Here is an 18,608-nt window from a genome sequence, read left to right as displayed (position 1 = left end):
ACTGTGTGCCGGGAGCTCCATGGCATAGCAGGTGCATGCAAGCCTTACATCACCAAGGACAATGCCAAGCGTCGGACAGAGTTGTGTAAAGCACACCAGTGCTGCACTCAGTGGAAACGTTCTGTGGAGAGACGGATCACACTTCTCTATCCGGCAGACCGTTATATGTTGCTGCCTATGGATTTAGAATGGGAGGTGATAAAAGGTCCTGTAGGTGTCCCAATAATTTTATATAAATATAAAAACTCATGAATTATTATTTAATATATTATTCAAATGGTGGTCAAATGTAATGCTTCACTATCATTTCCACAAGATTCACACCCCTCCTCCTGCTGACACTGCAAATGTTGTGAGGTTAACCAATAAAGGCAATTATTCCAGCGCTCTTTTTTCAAAACCTGGTTTATTAAATTTAGAAAACACCATTTTCTTAACGGTTCATAACAATAGCAGGAACAAAGTAATGAAATGTCATTTCTGGGAGGAGGGGGGGTTGAGGGAAAGGGGGGGCAGGTTGGCCCCTGAGTTTAAAAAGTTTAAATCTGTTTTCCTCTTCCTGAAGTCAACTAGCCCCCACCTGCTTACACACAGGAAATGATGCATGAGCGAGAGAGAAAGAAGGGAGGGCTGAATCCTATATGGCTCCCAAATAAATATGTAGTGAACAAATTGGGTCTAGAAGCCATTATTTTGAGACCAATGTAGTGCACTATGTAGGGAGTAGGGTGGAAGGGAGCCATTTTGGGATTCAGCGAAAGAGAGGGAGAGAGAGAAACGGTCAAAAAAATAAATAAATAAAAAGGAGACCGACCAGATAGAAAGATAGAAAATGAAAGGGACAAAATCAAGAGAAAGATAAATACACAGAGCAAAAAGTGACACGAAATATTTAGAAAATAAATTAAAAAGATACTGAGAACTAAAAAGGGAACAATGGGGAGAACAAAGCAGAAAGAGCGAGAGAGAGGGGCGGAGGTCTGTTGTAGTGTACTGTCCGGGGCCGTCGAGAGGAGAACGTTAATCAGCATATTGAAACTCCAGAGGTGTCAGGTAGAAAAGTTGAATTGCAAAGTCCCTCGTTTTTTTTTTCTTCTTCAAGTCAAAGTTATTCCTGCCAAAGAAGGTGAGAAATAAAACTAAACAGAAGCAAAAAAAAAAAAAACAACAAAAAAACAAAAAAACCTCACAAATAAAAGAAAATAACAACATCAACAAAAATGTAACATCAACATGTCATCAGGTTGGTGTTTAAATTTTTCTTTCCTGTCCCCAAAAAAAAAAAAAAAAAAAAAAAGAGGAAGAGGAGGGAAGAGACGGATGGAGGGATGAGGAGTCTTCAGCATAGATCGCAAAAAGGAGAAAAAGGAAGGGGACGGGGCTTCACCACACACGCCGCTCAGACAAAATCAGGGGGAGGGAGGGGGAGTGCAAACATTGTCTTTTTCCTGGAGAGAGAGAAAGAGAAAGAGAAAGAGAGAGAGAGAGAGAGAGAGAGAGAGAGAGAGAGAGAGAGAAAGAGAAAGAGAGCGAGAGAGAGAGAGAGAGAGAGAAAAGGAGAGAGACGGATCAACTCCGCCATCCATCCAGCATGAACGTCCGTCAAGTCATTGATCCATCAAATCGAACTCCGTACATCTGTCCATCCATCCCTCATTCAGTGTCAGTATTTAAATTCGCTCTCTGTAGCCGTGCCCCAAATGACTCCCTATGCCCTATATAATGCACTAAAATAGGTGCCGAAAAAATGGCATGTACACCCAAACAGTACACTATATGTGAAAATGCCAAGAAAGCTCTATATTAGGGGGGGCTGGGGGGGCGAGAGAGACTGAATCGGACAGACTGAATGCTAAATGACTCTCTTTTGGCTACGTAGCAAACCGTTTTGGCATGAAAGTAACTTCATGACCTGTGTAGTCCACTATATAGGAGTATGGAGGAAAGCGGCAATTTGTCATCTACCCACAAAAAGAGGGTGAATGAGAGACTGCCCACAGTCCTTTCACCTGTCTGTCTATCAGTCTCATTTACTGTTCCCTTGATCATAAACTAAAATAGTGCACTATGTCAAAAAGAAAGAAAGAAAAAAAGCAAGGGCCGAAAGCACATCTGTCACTCTCTGGACATCAGGCTCTCTCGACTGAGTGAGTGAGCAAACCAGCAACAGAGTGTGGGGCTATTTAGCAAACTACTTGAGCAACGTAGCACACTATGTAGGGAGCAGGGTGCTATCGGAGACTCGAAAGAAAGAGAATTAGACAACACCCAGAGAGGGAGAGAATCAACTGCATCCATACATCTGACCGTCAATCACTCATTTAGTCTCCACGTCTCTCTCTTTGGCTGCATCTCTAATTGCTCAGAAATAGTGCACTGTGTGCCCAACAGGGAAAGTTGGCACTCTCAGCTGGGATGTTAGGGACATATAGTGAACCATTTCACTGATGTACTGCACTATACAGGAAGTAGGGAGCCATCTGTAGAGTGTCATCCAGCGAGAGAGACCGCGAGAGCAAGTGAGAGACCGAGAGGGGGGTTGGTAAGGGGGAAAGAAGCAGAAGAAAGAGACATTTGAGTCATCTATCAAACTCATTCAGTGTCTGTACTATAGCTTCTCTCTCTCTCTCTTTGGCTGCATCTCGAATAGCCCATTACACCCTATACAGCAGCATAGGGAGCCAACTGTGCTCTATAGTGCACTATATAGGTCATAAAATCAAGACTTCTACACCTAATAGTGCACCATGTTTTGGATGGCCATTTTAGATTCAGCGCCTCTCTCCCTCGCTCTCGTCCGCACCTCAGGGGGCGGACAGCGGGCTCTCTCGGCTGGGCGAGCCGGTGAGCGTCAGGTCGTCCGGTGGGAAGACTGTTAGCGTGCATGCTCGGATCCCGCCCAACGACTCCGGCAGGTCGAACACTTTGTGCCACTCGTCCTTGTCCGGATCGTACTTCTGCACGATCTCCACCATGCAGCGGTTGTTCCATGAGTATCCGCCCACCACGTAGATCTTGTTCTCGAACACTGCCACGCCCACGTCGCTCTGGCCGCGCAGCATGGCTGCAATGGGGGTCCACATATCCAGCGCCGGACTGTAATACTCGCAGCTCAGCACGTCGTCATAGTCGCTTGTGCCCCGGAAGTGGTTCCCGCCGATCACGTAGAGCCGGTCGCCCACCGTGCACATGCAGTGCAGCCCGCGCACCGTCGTCATGGCGGCCTTCTGCGTCCACTTGTCCGCGTCTGGGTCGAAGCACATCAGCTCTTTCTGAAAGGTGTCGTGGGTGATGCCGCCTGCAGGACACAACAGGGCATTGTCAAATTATGCAAACGAAAAAAAACCATCACACCTTCCATTCCTTTATTATTAATGCACTGAATACTTCATCAAAATCACAGAGGATATGTGGCCTAAAAGTTAAAGGCGTGGGTTTGCTGGTTATCCCCCTGGCACTCAACCCTCAATTGCCCCCCCCCCCCAATAATCTTCCATTGCTAACCAGGCACTGAGGTGGCTGCCTTACAGCTCTAATCACTAAAGTGAGTGTGAGTGTTCACTGCCATGAATGGGTTAAATGCGGAGGTCTAATTCTGCTGTGCTGCTGCGCAAGGGCCATAAAGTAGGCTTAGTTAATTAAAATGTTCCTTATTCTTTTTTTCATTACAATTTCTATTAGTAAGCATCTTGCTGCCCTCAGAACAACGTAATTGCATTTATTTGACGATTTGTATTAGACGAATAAAGGACCTGCATCATTCCATTTTCCTGTAAAGCTGCCATTTTGGCTCCTCACCAAAAGGCAAACAGTGATACTGGGCAGGCTACCGTCTAATATGGATTTGGGAAAAAGCGGAAAAATCGCATAGTTTGAAACTGCAGCTTTTGGAGACGCTCCTACTCCTCCTGCAGGCTTCTTCAAAGTTCTAGTCACAACTGATCTGTCAATTTGGTTGTTGCCATGCCAACTTTAGAGACAACAGTGACTAGTGGAGAGGATTTATGTTGCCCACGAACGTCCTTAAAATGTACAGTAAAGTAAACGTAATGTTTTATTTGTGCGTGTTTGGAGTGAAAGACCAGCTGCTATACACATGCCCAATTAAATGTAGTGAGGTCTGAATAAATAGCAGAAATAACCTGTGCTCAGTGAGGCTTGTACACCTTGAACCTGCTGTTAGACCACAAAAGCAACAAACACACCAGCGCGTGCACACACACAATCACATACTGGTGCATGAATACTGGCAGCACGCATTAAGACATCTAATAGACCGTAAGCACTGAATACTTAACGGACTGTGAGCAACACACACACACACACACTAAATAATGCATAACCCCCCCCAAAAAAACAAAACACCTATGTTCATATCCCCTGCGTTTCACACACGTAAACAACACTGCAAACATACAAGTCAGCACAAAATAATGAATATTAATGTGCAATTCCATGCCTGCTCACTCTCATACACACAGCACGACAGAGAGAGAGAGAGAGAGAGAGAGAGAGAGAGAGAGAGAGAGAGAGAGAGAGAGAGAGAGAGAGAGAGAGAGAGGAAGAACACAAGAGAGCTAAAGGGAAGCGAGGGATAAAAAGGAAAAAAGGAAAACGGGACATGTCTACAGGGAGGACTGAAAATAAAGAGAAGAAATATCCCATAAGGCATTTGGGCATTAGCCAAAAAGCCCCGCCCTCACTTTCTCCACCACTCTCTCTGTCCCCTCAGTCCTCTGTTCACTGTTCGCCCTCTCTCGGCTCTGGGCTGGCCGAGTGGCTGACGGATCAAAGGATGAGATGAAGGAGAAGCAGTGTGTGAGAAAAAGGGCGAGGGAGATTAAAATAATACAGAGAGAGCGAGTGAGAGTGAAGAGAGTGCGAGAGAGAGAAGAAAGTAAGAAAGAGAGAAGAGAGCGAGAGAGAGAGAATGGGAGAGTGAGAGAGTGACACAGAGGAAAAGTAAAAGATCAGCAAGTTCCAAAAATACATCGTTACAGTGATGGAGGGAGACACGAGACAAGTGTTAGAATTAGTGTGTGTGTGTTTAAGTGAAGAGTGTATACCACCTCTGAAATGTGGTGTGTGTGTGTGTGTATGTGAGAGAGAACAGAGGAACAGAAGTGATAAGACAGAGGGTCTGAATGGAATTGTCTGACTGATCACCAAACATTCACTGATCTTCAGCACCTCACCCCACCCCACGACCCCACACAGCTACCCTTTTAGGAAAAGTTCTACAGTGTGAATCATCCTTAGTCCATATTTAGATTTACATCTACACACCCTGGTTATTCTGTACGTATAGCATGTTTTCAATAAGTTTAGCACAGAAACAGACTTGTTAATAGTGTGATCTGACCTGACTCAGTTTTTGCCTTTACCAGAGAAATATTCAGGGTACAAATATGCAGATATTCAACAAAGTGGGATGGTAGGGAACCTACAAAGTATGCAGATGGACCTCATGATACACATGATAAGGCTCTATCTTTGAGTACACACACACACACACACACACACACACACACACACACACACACACACACACACACACACACAATGATCACCACGATATTGACAATGTTTTAGTGGACACTTTCATCAGTGATGTGTACAGAGTCTTGCGCCTAAAATGTAGGGTGCTCTTCACAAAGTGGTAGATTATGGCATTGATTGACATGTTAAGTCAAGAAACGAGTGAGTCACCAAGAGGTGACAATTTACATTTTCTTTTAAAGACAGACCAGGTGGTCCTCTCCATGGTCCAGCTCCACATCCCTGCCATGCTGGTTGTGGTTTTCTTTTTCCTTCTCAACCAACACACCAGTACCACCACATTCTTTGTTATTTAGACACTTTGCTAAATATTTATAGTACCACACTGATTAGACCCAGGAAAATGCAATTAGGAAATAAAACCTCTATACAGAATATCGAAAAAAAAAAAAAAAAAATACATGAAGATATACATGACATAGATATTCTTTCACACCCCTATTCTCATTCATGTTAAATTGGTGGCTGTACAGGAGGCATTCTTGATCTGAACTGGTCTGGTCTGGTCTGGATGATGTACAGCGGGCGTGGGAAAAGGAACAGCGGCTGAACTTGAAAATGTGCTGTTTAAGAGCTTGTGGAGGAGTGCTAGTAAGTACCTGCTGCTCTACATACAACACTGACAAGCAGCGCTCTGACAGTGTGAAAAGGCATTCTTTACTTTGTCTCTGTAATATAGATAAATAAAACCATAAATAAATATCCAAAACACCTCCCAGCCTTAATAACACACCTCCCACACATCCCACACCGTTCACTCCAGTCTATCTGCAGCTTGATTAAACTTGCTAAATTCACAACCTTTCCTTCTACTCAGACACCAGTTTCTCACACTTTTCTCCACTCTTCTACTCTCCATCATTTCTACCCTTTCTCTCCCCACCTCCTTCCTTCTGTGTGCTTGTTGCTGAAACTAGGCCTCTTCTGCATAATGCAGGATTTCAGTTGCAATCCTATAAACAGAACAAGCAATAGAAACATTCCTACAGCGAGAGGATTAATGCCCTGTGAGTGTGTTGGTGCAGTGTCTTGTGTCAATTGGAGAAGACTGTGTGTGTGTGTGTGTGTGTGTGTGTGTGTGTGTGTGTGTGCGCGCGCGAAGGTAAGGTGTAAGCACCCTTCAGTGGTTTCATTCACAGGCAAAACGGTCATCAAGTTCAAATTCGAAAGTTTAGAGATATCTTGCATAAGGAAAGAAACAAGTGATAAAAAGGAATGAGTTGGGACTAGAGCTGGGCAATATGGGGGGGAAAATAAATCATCATCTTTAAACATATTGTGATAAATATGTGCATCAGAAATGTGCTGTACTTCATTCAGTTAAACAGCAATAATTACACGGTTTGTAACGAAAGGTGCAGCCGATCAGTGTTCTGTAAGAACTGACTATATCCTCGATATGCTTAAAAAGGCATATTATTGCATCACAATAATAAAAAAAAAAATTAATCACAATACAATAAAAATATTGTCATATTGCCCAGCTCTAATTGGGATGCTGAACAACTATGCACGACCTGACAGACCACCAGAGCTCCCATGATCAGATCAGCTTACAGCTTTCACACCTTTGAGAGAGAAGGGAACCCTCACTTTAGATCTGAAACAATGCACAGATGTTTGATGACTAACCGCTGGAAGGACGTAAATGGATGCGAAGTTGAACACGTCCCAACAACCTGAACATCTGAGATGTAGAATTTGGCTTCTTTGGAGGTAACAGAAGGCAGCATGTACACTGGCAAAGCAGTGAATGAGAGAAGTTTTGGGGTTGTATAACATTTGGAGCTGTGATTCCTCCCAGGGACTAAAGTGAATGATGGGGGGCTCTCTGATGGGTTCTCACACTACTGTATGTACTGTAAGAGTTTGCAGGGAAAGCTTGGAACAACATTGAGTGTGTGTATGAGTGTGTGTGTGTGTTTGGTACAGTGGCACTGGCAGTGTAAGAATTATATGTGACACAAACAGCTCCAGGTGTTATGGGTGTGTGCAGAAGGAGTGTGAGATTTGACACATTCTTTCTTCCTGTGTGTATCACACACATACACACTGAGAAATCAACCTCCTGCATAAATAAGGCATGCACACACACACACACACACACACACACACACACACACACACACACACACACACACACACATATATATATATAAACACAGACACACACCATCTCACAGGGAAAGAAAGGTAGTTCCAAAAAGAGTGTGAACAGTGTTGTTTTTTTCACATTTTTAAAGTTTTAGTCATATACTGATTCACTGTGGTCTATTTACAGTCATATTGATTATTTGTGGTCCATTTACAGTCATATTGATTATTTGTGGTCCATTTATAGCCATATTGATTATTTGTGGTCCATTTATAGCCATACACTGATTAATTGTGGTCTATTTATAGTCATACACTGATTAATTGTGGTCTATTTATAGTCATAAACCGATTATTGTGGTCTGTGTATAGTCAGACTGATAACCTGTGGTCTATTTATAGTCATAAACCGATTATTGTGGTCTGTGTATAGTCAGACTGATAACCTGTGGTCTATTTATAGTCATAAACCGATTATTGTGGTCTATGTATAGTCAGACTGATAACCTGTGGTCTATTTATAGTCATAAACCGATTATTGTGGTCTATTTATAGTCATACTGATAACCTGTGGTCTACTTATAGTCATATTTATTAACTGTGGTCTATTTATAGCCATACACTGATTAATTGAGGTAATTTTGCAATACTTCTCTCCAGGGACTAGCCAAGCTGTGTGCATGCGCATGCATTTTCACATCTATGTCAGCAATGACTGCAACTTAAAGTATCTGAATCCGTTCATTAGAAGGACACAGTGTTAACTGATTAATTTTGGGCCATTGTTATATACTGATTCATTTTAGCTTGGGTTTAGTCATACTGTCATCAAAAACAGTGTCTAACTACAGCAGAAGTAGTCAACAATGTTACTGCATGGCTTTTATGAGCTTTAAACATATGTGTAATATGTAGCTTTAATCAAAGGTGGGAAAGCGACTGGGGCTCTAATGCAAAACAAATACTGCAGTGAACTTCCACGCTGAGCTTTCTGTCAGCAACTCAAACCATGTTCAGTGTTGACATGCGTTAAAAAGGGATCTAGATCCCGGAGATGTACAACGTACCGGAGATGTACATGTAGCCTCCGTACACTGTTCCAGCATGACCGTAGTGTGGTTCGTTCATCTTCGCCACATACGTCCACTCATTCGTCCTGGGGTTATAGCATTCCACCGTCGCTGCAGAGAGAGAGGAGGAGAAAGAGTGAGAGACCGAGATAGATTAAGAACATTTCTTTTGTTCTGCAACAAAAAGCAGAACTACACTCAAGAAAATATGAGAAATAAAAAAGAGGGGGGGGTCTAACATGAGCAGATCAAAAGGAAATAAAGGAAAGAGAACATAAATAAAGAGAGAAAGACAAGATGCAGGAGTGAGAGGAGGGAAGGAAGCGAGAGAGTGAGTGTTAGATGAAAGTAGGTCAAGTGAGAGCACTGAAGAAGAGTAAAGAACGATCGCTTCAATCAGGAGCTGCCGGCAGATCAGAACCAGAGAGATATGGGAGCAGGAATAAACGAATCCCTCCATAGGCTCAGGAGTAGAGGACAGCAATAAAGAAAGGATGAATCAAGACAGTCAATATTTCATGTCTCTTGACACACACACACACACACACACACACACACACACACACACACACACACACACACACACACACACACACACACACACACACACACACACACACGGTCAGCCCATCTCTATTGACTCTCCATCCAGTTAACGGTCTGTCCATCTATCCACAATCTATCCATCTTTCTATGTCTGTCTGTCTGTCTGTATCCATCTCTACATGCTTCTATCTGTCTCTCACTCACTCTAGATAACTCACACAGACACATTGAAAGGCCGAGTGCACGCATTGAGGCGGCACATTACTGTGTGGAATTAGATGTCCAATGCATTAAAACTGTACAGAATAATAACTACTGTTTAGATTACAGCTCGTCATCTTCCTTCTGCTTCCTTTCTCTCCTCCACTCTGGCCACTTAGCAGTCAGAAAGCCAGAGGAGCAGCTGTTAAAGGCGAGGCGAGATGAAGACTTCATTCCTAACAGCAGCGTTTCTCTCGGGAGGCCAGAGTTAAGCTCAGTTAAGACTACTGTTCTTTAAATACAGTACCACTGTCCCTTAACGATGACCTCAGCCTCTCACCACAGCACCGTCTCCAGCGTGCTGTCCGATAACCACGACTTCACACCTAAAAATACTACATAGCTGAGCTTCTGTCTCTGCTCCCCATGAGAATTTTACACGTGGGGTATTGTACACTTGTAAAATAGCCTATAAGAATAATGATATATCTTTATACGCACATGCACACACACATGCACACACACGCTCTTAGGCAAAGAGTTGGTCACCCCTGGTCAAATGAAGGTTTTTTCTATGAATGAATCTGAACAAATCCTCTACAGAAAACAAACTTAAATATAAAAACATTTAACAATTTCCTTTCACTTTTTTATTTAAGCAAATTATAATTAAAAGCATAACATATAGTGCCATTATGTTTGCAAGCAGTATTATGTAGCTATTTTACCTTAAACTACCAGCTTCAAAATCATAGTGATGCTCTCATGACCTGTAATAGAAAGAACAGCACCTCTATTGTTGCTACTCCAGGCTCTGTATGCCAGAAACTGCACTACGTAACTTTGGTAAAGCGGCAGCTATATAGAGCTCATCATCATCATCATCATCATCAGACACACACACAGCAATGTAGTTTATACAGATTTTCACACCTCTGCTAATCATCACCTAGATTTGACTTGTCCTCATAGGAATGTGGTCACATATCTGCGGCCCAACCCCTGCTAATCATACCCCTACATTTATACTTGTCCTTACAGGAACGTGGTCACATATCTGCGGCCTAACCATGACGACCTTCTGCAGAACAAAATAAGGAACCTCTCGCAGGAATCCGTCCATACGGACGGCTTAATGGGCTACGATCCTCTCGGGAGTCTGTCAGCAGCGTCTGACCTCATTCAGAATAGAATATTTTCATGGGAGCTTATTCCTGTCTTAACACGTCACAAAATCTCCTCTGGGAGTCTGTTCCCAAATGATGACCTCACACGTGAGTAATAGCTCGCTGCCCTTTTCACGTGATGCTCGCATTGTGCTGGATGACGAGGCGCGATCATCCTCGGCCACTCTGCTGTTTGTATTCTCGCTGTGCTTTCTGCAGACGGCACAAAATGCACACACACATACAAGCACGCACACACACACATACACACAAAGAGAAAGAAAAGAGACCACAGGGAGAAAAACAAAAAGTAATTCAATTTAAGGCAATAAAATCCACTTGACCGGCATGACTCTGGTCGCCATGGCAACGAAGACGACCATGGAAACGTGGGCAGCCGAGCAGGAAGGAGCAGCATGAGGGAGAAGGAGGGAAAGAAAAACGAAAGACAGCAAGAGGCAGAAGAAGAGCGAAAACGCAAAGAAAAGAGATTGACAGATAGACCGAATGGGAGTGGGAAGGGAAAAAAAGAAGAGGGACAAAGACAAAGAAAAGGATGAGAGACAGACAGACAGACAGACAGATGACAGACACTGATGGATACAGTTAGAAAGACAAAGCCAAATAGATAGAAAGTTAGACAGACAGACAGACAGAGAGTATGACTGACAGATGCACTATATATCCAAATGCTTGTGGACACCCCTTTTAATGAATGCATTCAGTTTAGGGTACACCCACTGCTGACAGATGTGTAAATGCGCACACACACACACTTGTCTAGTCCCTGTAGAGAAATACTGCCAATAGAATAGGACACTCGGAGGCAGATCAACATGACCCTATTGGCGTGTGCTAGAGAGGTATAAGCCATCCAGCATTGAGCTGGTGTTGTGGAGCAGGGTCCTCCGAAATGATGGTGCTCCATCCAGTATTTCTGGGAAAGTAGGGAAGTTGGGGATGAGGTAGGGTGAAAAACATCCTGACCTTACTTTCGTCACTGAATGCAGTCAAATCCTTACAGCAATCTTCCTCCAAAAATAGAAGAAAAGCCTTCCCTGGACAGTAGAGACCGTGAACAAGTAGGTGTCCCAAGACCATATTGTGTAGAAAGACAGAATGCTGCTAGATTGGTGCATTTTGTCCGTATGCCAACGTATTACCATCAATATTGTGCATCATGAAAATCACGCACAGAAAATCATGTGTGGAGCTGTGATTGGTGGAATGCTTGGAGCACGCAGAAGGGACACTGTGATTGGTCAGCAGAGGCATATTTTAGTCAGCTGTAATACCAGCATCGCAAAGACCAATATTACTATAACCATTACCACACAACATTGCACAACCCCAATGTGTGTGTATGGGCATAACTGATCTGCTGAGTATGATGTGTGTGTCCTGCATGTGTCCTCCACTCCTGCAGCACCCCAGTCATGTTAATGACCGATGCTCCTCTGTGCTCGGCTTTCATCCAGCATACTCCCTTCACGGCTGCCAGTCACTGTGGTTACATTACCATGGCAACCAGACGGATGACCCAGGTGGACCATGTCAAGGAGATGGATCTGACGACACCTGGACCAGCTAGAAGGGGTCGTTCTACCCCTCAGAGACTACAGTTGAGCGGTCAGAAAAATGGAGGGTGCGCATTGACGTCACTTTCTGAGTGGCAAAAGATTCTGCAACAAGGCTGCGTTTATTAGGGGAAAAATTACCAAAACAAGCGATTATCTGCTTGTTATCCGGACTCAATTGAAATCCATCCAAATTACTAAAGAATCAATAGTCCATGGACCGCGATGTGTAGCCAGGGACATAAACCTCCTATCTGAGAGCACGAATCATGTGAATGGTCTTAGGAGAGAGTCTTTGACTGTTTTCAGGTTACACTGTTAAAAAAAAGTACCCTAGAGGAACTATTAGAGGTTCTTCAATTTGAAATTGTTGTGGAACCTTTTAAGGTGCTTTGAGGAACCTCCAAAAAAAAAAGGTTATTGGGGAAAGAAAGAAAGAAAGAAAGAAAAAAAAAAAGTTCCTTATAGCACCCTAAGAGGTTCCTTCACAGTTTCAAATTGAGGAACCCCAAGGAACTTCCAGTAGTTTCTCTGCTCGTTAGATTTCAGCAGTCTGTAAAATGATAGCTCCAAATTCCTGCTGAATTTGTTTGTACAGACAATCGAACAACAGCTCTTTTTGTGTATTTTGCCACTTAGTGGGCATGGCTGCAGTAAAGCCACCACCTTTAAGGTCACGTGCATGTCCTATGTATTTCAACACGTTAAAAACAATGTACACAAATTAAAACAGACTGGAGGCAAGCGTGGTTGGTGTTGCGCTACACCAATAAGAGTCCTTGGGCAAGACTCCTAACACTGCACTGGCCCGACTCTGTAATATGTGTAACTATGTAAGTCGCTCTGGAGAAGAGCGTCAGTTAAATGCTTTAAATATAAATATAAATATAAGCGTGCACTGAACTGAACTGAGAAAGCAATTCTATTGAATAAGAATGTAAATCATGGGTACTCAGTAGTAGGTAACATTACTAGGGCTGTTAAGATTACTTAATTAACCAGCTGGATGTTTAAGACATCTACAAACATCCAACAAAGCATCTTCGCATCTTTGTACAAAATCCAAGACCTCACCGTGGTTTGCCAATCACAGATCAGACAGACAAAGTGGTTTCAAAGCCATCAAGCGGACCCCACAGTAACACCATTTCTTTTTCACTAGATTAATTGCAGTGTTGTGGTCCAATTAAAGATGACTATACGCTACAACCTAGTTCAGTACTTAAGACCATCAGGAGGCAAGACCGAGACCAGGACAGACAGAGCAAGCACAAAGGCAGCACAATATATCATTTCAGCTTCCCTATCGCAATGTGGGCGTGCACAACAGTCACATTACATTCTCATAATCTCATTTAATAATATCATTAAATTATAATTATTTTACATCATTTTTAAATTAATATCGCGACATGCAGGATCATTGACGTCTGGTTTGATTTACTTTTTAATATCACAATATGTATAATAACACTGCCAGTGTAAGCAAAGGCCACAGTTGCAGGGAAACTCCAAGACCAAGATCAGGACAGACCGTAACAATGACACATCAAGTCCAAGTCAAAACTGAGACAACACATCAAGTCTGAGTCAAGACCAAGAGCATCCTAAAACAATCATTATTATAATGACTAGGGTTCAAGGGTTCCTGGTTACAGGGTTTCTTAAAAGAAAAAAAAAAAAAGCATCACCACAATTTTTTCTGCAAAACGAACTGTTAGAGTTTCATAAATATATACTGATTAGTTATCAAAATAACTGTTCAATTACTCATTCAACAGTGACCGCCCAACAGTACTGCATCCATCAGTTCCTCAATGACTTCTCTGTAGCTTGAGAACAGCTTTTCCCAGTTATACACAGCAGACATATTCTCCTCGCTACATTCCACCTGTAACTCACACCTGTTCCGCCACACCTGCCAGACCTGCTTTGCTTTTTTACAATACGACTTCATTGACAAAATTATACTCAAAGGACGACATGACCTGAATATGCTAAGGCTGCTAATTATTTTTATGAGCTACTGGGATCCTTACATCTGCTCCCCAACAGCTTTCAATCGCTGTTAGCAGCATTATTTTAAAGGTGTGACACCACAGTCCCACAAGCTGTTAAAAGTCAAATTGCAGATTTAGGAGCAGTCTATGCATATTCATATTCAATAGGTCATAAAGGTCTGACACAGATTCTAGATCAGGACTGTGAGAGGTTTTAAATATAGTAAATAATCAGACATTTAATTATGTCATCTGTAAGCAACACTGCTTCAAAAACACTTTAAATACTTGGATGATTTTCCTGAAAGGAATCAGTCTTTGGAGAGCTACAGTTTATTTCATCATTTTCAAGGTGAATAAAAGTCTCCTCTTAAATTGTATCTTGTATAAAACATAGCTGTCAATGTCTGAATGCTTTCCTCAAACTGCTTTTTCTTTTGTCCTCCAAATTGAGACATTGAAAGCAGCTTGCTGGCTAACTCTATACTGAGCCCGTTTGTGAGGGGCTAGCAGTAATTTGAGAATAGCAGAAGTTTGGTAGTTAATACAAATACCAATGAAATGCACCGACTAATGAATGAATAAATGAATAAAGCCAGACAACCAGCCATCCAACTCACTCGAACATGTACAAGTACAGTCAAGAGGTATCGAAGTATTGGTTCTCATCACCTGCCCTAAGGCTAGACTAAACTTTTCAATCCCCACCTGCTGAGCGTACCAAAAACGGGTAACTAGTCAGTTCAGGCTTTAGCCACCATCAGCGTACCAGACTAAAGATCAGATTAGCACAGTCACCTACTTAAATTTCAGGCATCTTGATCTCATTCTTCAAGCAATACGCCAAAAACAAATAATCCACCAACTCACCCAGTTCTCCAGCTGCGTTCCTCCCTCCAACGGCGTACAGGTAGCCTTTGAGCGCACTCAGGTGAAAGAATGTCCTCTTCTCATTCAGGCATGCCACCTGCATCCACTTGTTGTAGCGCGGGTCATAGCGGAACACCGTGTCCACGGCCGTTTTGCCCTTAGTGTCGTAGTTGCTCTGGCCGCCCACCACGTACAAGAAGTTGCCGATGACAGCGATGCCATGCTGGTATCGGGGAGCGTCCATGGGCGCCAGCGCCTTCCATTCGTGCGCCTTCTCGTCAAAAAGTCGTAATTCCTTGCTGACAACCAGCTGCTGTCTCAGGACGCCCCCTAGAGTCACCAGGTGGGAGCTGTCCGAGCGGATGGCGGTCCGTTCCGACTGCATGACCGGCTGCATGTACGGCATCATCTGATAGTTGCTAGCCTCCAGCAGTAGGTTGACACAGGTGTTGTCCGTGCGCATGAAGTCCACCGTCTGTACGTGGTTGATGAGGTCCGTTGGGCTCATGAGTGGAAAGCGAATGTTGCGCATCAGCTTAGCGGCGTAGTCCATGCGGCCGTCCTCGTAGCGCAGCCAGCGGCAGGCGGCCTTGAACAGGTCCAGCTCGCTACAGTGCTTCAGGCTGTTGGAGGACAGGACGAACGCCAGACGCTCGAATGGCAGCTTGACGAACTCGCCTGTGCCCAGCAGCGAGGGGAAGTTCTTCAGGATGAAGTTGTTGACGTATTTGTCCACTTCCGTGAGGTTGTAGGCGTTGGCGATGCGACCCACTTCCACGCAGTTCTCCAGAGACACCTGCGAGAAGAAAAAGGGGGTATGTAGCATGAGGATAAGCAGACGTTCTTCCCAGAGAAACCAAGGTGCACATTGGTTGGGGTCTGCTCTAAGTAATTAACTGTGCCTTTCAAATTTCAGCTAGTTCAGTCAGGTGTGCCAAAAGAGCCAATGGAGCGAAATAAAGAACTCCTTTACCCTGCTGATGTTTAAACTGGGTTTACTGAAGAGCGTATAAGGCATGTGTGTGTGCCAGTGTGTGAGATGCTAATCTCTGTGTGCATGCGGTGTGCAAGTGTGATGGTAATCTCCTACCCCGGAGATGAGGAACACTTTGCAGAAGTCAAGCACGGGCAGGATTTGCAGAAAGCTGGCTGCCTCCAACGTGTCCTGCAGGTTCTCCATGTTGAGCGAGAGTTTGGCGGTGTAGATAAAGTCTATAATCTTCTTCAGGCCGATCCTGTTCACCCCGTGCAGCTTTATACACATCAGATCCTGCTCCTTCATCCCACCTGAGATAGAAACAGGGAGAGCAAAATGAAGGGGGAGCAGAAAAAAAAGGAGGATGCGTAAAGACGGCCAAGATAAAGAGTGTAGGGATAAAAAAAAAAAAAAAAAAGAGTGTTTGGATATTCTTGACCACTAAAACTACTGAGTGCTACTGACCTGCGTTTATGTTTTAACTACTATTTACTTTTGAATGTTACTGACTATTTAATACTTCTTACATACTGCTGACTTTCGAATATTATAGAAAACTATTTACTTTCAAATATTACTGACAACTGAAAACTATTTGATTACTATTTACTTCAGAAAACGCCTGACTATCGAACACCGACTTTCAAATAGACAAAAGATTACCATTTGACTTTTCAACAGTACGGACATACACTGGGTTTGAATGTTTATAAATATTATTGACCTAAAAATACAGATTTCTAAACCGACAGAAAAGGTTTTAAGCAAATGATCAGTTTTACTCCAGAATCCACTTCCATGTATTCAAAACAGCTATTTCAAACATATTGAGAGAGAAGCCACAATGGTGAAAAAGAGGTAGAGAGGGTAAGAGAGAATAAAAGAGTCTTCCTATAAAGTGAACTGTGTTGTATTATTCATCAAAAAGAGGGTCAGTGAGAACACATCACAGAACTGTCTACAACAGCTCAGAACACAACCACACACACCACAAAAACAACACACTTCAAACAATTCCCCCAGGAGAATGAACACACACACACACACACACACACACACACACACACACACACACACACACACACACACACACACACACACACACACACACACCCCCCTAATGGAACAGTTTGGCGACACAATCAAACTAACATGATTTAGACCTTAACCCAGATGGAGTCAATCAGCCAAGACATATCATATTTATAACAGGATATGCTACAACAATATTGCTAATAATAACACTGAATTTAGATGGTCTCCAATTTCATCAGGGTAAACACACTTCCAAATCTTAATGTATTATTTTACAATAATCTATTACTAAAGCTGTGCAAACAAGACCTTACTTAAACACTGATCTTTTCATGATATACCATGCTCTAAACCACAGCAGATGTGATAAATGAAAAATTTGTCTTGCTTAAAATTAACAAATGTACATTTTCAAAAGAAAACTAAAGTTTTCTTTTCATCTGTACAAAATCACCTTCATCAATCATTACACTTTACTTCCACTGACAGTTTTTTTTTCCCCTCTCCTGTCAAGATGCCATACTGAAGACACAAGGTTTTTATCAAACAATGACGATATCTACATAAAATCAATTAAATACCGAAATACCGCTCTAACCTTCACACAAGCACTCTCCATTCCACAACACTCTCCCTTATGCTCACTCGCCTTCCTTCTTTTCTCCACACCGGTCCATTTAGAGTGTCACTCGGATGTTTTACTTTTTAAAGTGGCGTGACACTACTGTCATGAAGCAAGCAGAGAAAAGAGTGACAAAAACAGCCTCAAGAACACAACAGCCCTTCAACTGATACAGTCAGAGCAAGAGGAAGATGGACAGAGACAGAGACAGAGAGAGAGAGAGAGAGAGAGAGAGAGAGAGAGAGAGAGAGAATGCCTAGGGGTTAGACTTCTGTCAGATTGAGTGAGGTTGACAAGTCAGCAATGTTTACATCAGATTAGATTCTTCTGGGGTAAGACATTCAAACACATTTTGCTTTCATACCTTGACCATCGTCTAGGTGTCCTATATAAACAAATAAATAAATAAATATAAAGTGTGTATGTATATATAATATATATCTGTGCAAGTATTTATATGTAATAACATATTCCATACGTATTGCAAACTAACTGTGATGGCTAGACAACTGAGTATCAGAACATCTACAAAACATCAGGCAGGTCTTGAAGGGTCCTTCTGGTATGCAGGGGTAAGTATTTACCAAAAGTGCTCTAAGAAAGCACACCCAGTAAACCAGCAGCAGGGTCATGGGCACTTAAAGCTCCTTGATGCGATCCTTGGAGGCTCCATTCCAAAGGTTACAGGGCTTAAAGGATGTGCTGCTAACGTCTTGTTGCCAGATACCACTGAATACCTTAAGAGGTCTTGTGCAGTCCATGCCTTGAATGATCAGATCTGTTGTGGCAGCACAGGGGGGATCGACTCAACATTAGGCACCGATAGGTACTAATGCACAAAATCCAGACAAACCGACCACTGTGATGGGAGGTTTGGAGTGATGTTATGAGC

General features: G+C 42.9%; 1 protein-coding gene across 4 annotated transcripts in view; it reads right to left on the bottom strand.

Annotated features, from left to right (window-relative positions):
• Positions 1 to 1,807: 1,807 nt before the first annotated feature.
• klhl13 (kelch-like family member 13) overlaps positions 1,808 to 18,608 on the bottom strand; it is a 73,676-nt gene continuing 56,875 nt past the window's right edge. For all 4 annotated transcript variants that reach the window (XM_072675278.1, XM_072675259.1, XM_072675269.1 and 1 more), the window contains 4 exons: positions 16,174 to 16,370; positions 15,084 to 15,879; positions 8,721 to 8,834; positions 1,808 to 3,298 (listed from right to left, as the gene is read on the bottom strand). In XM_072675278.1, the coding sequence (XP_072531379.1) occupies positions 2,805 to 3,298; positions 8,721 to 8,834; positions 15,084 to 15,879; positions 16,174 to 16,370 (1,601 nt within the window). In that variant the 3' untranslated portion in view covers positions 1,808 to 2,804. The remainder of the gene's footprint in view (positions 3,299 to 8,720; positions 8,835 to 15,083; positions 15,880 to 16,173; positions 16,371 to 18,608) is intronic.

The sequence above is a fragment of the Salminus brasiliensis genome, chromosome 1, assembly GCF_030463535.1.
Source record: "Salminus brasiliensis chromosome 1, fSalBra1.hap2, whole genome shotgun sequence".
NCBI lineage: Eukaryota > Metazoa > Chordata > Actinopteri > Characiformes > Bryconidae > Salminus > Salminus brasiliensis.
This window is presented reverse-complemented; position numbering and strand designations above follow the sequence as displayed.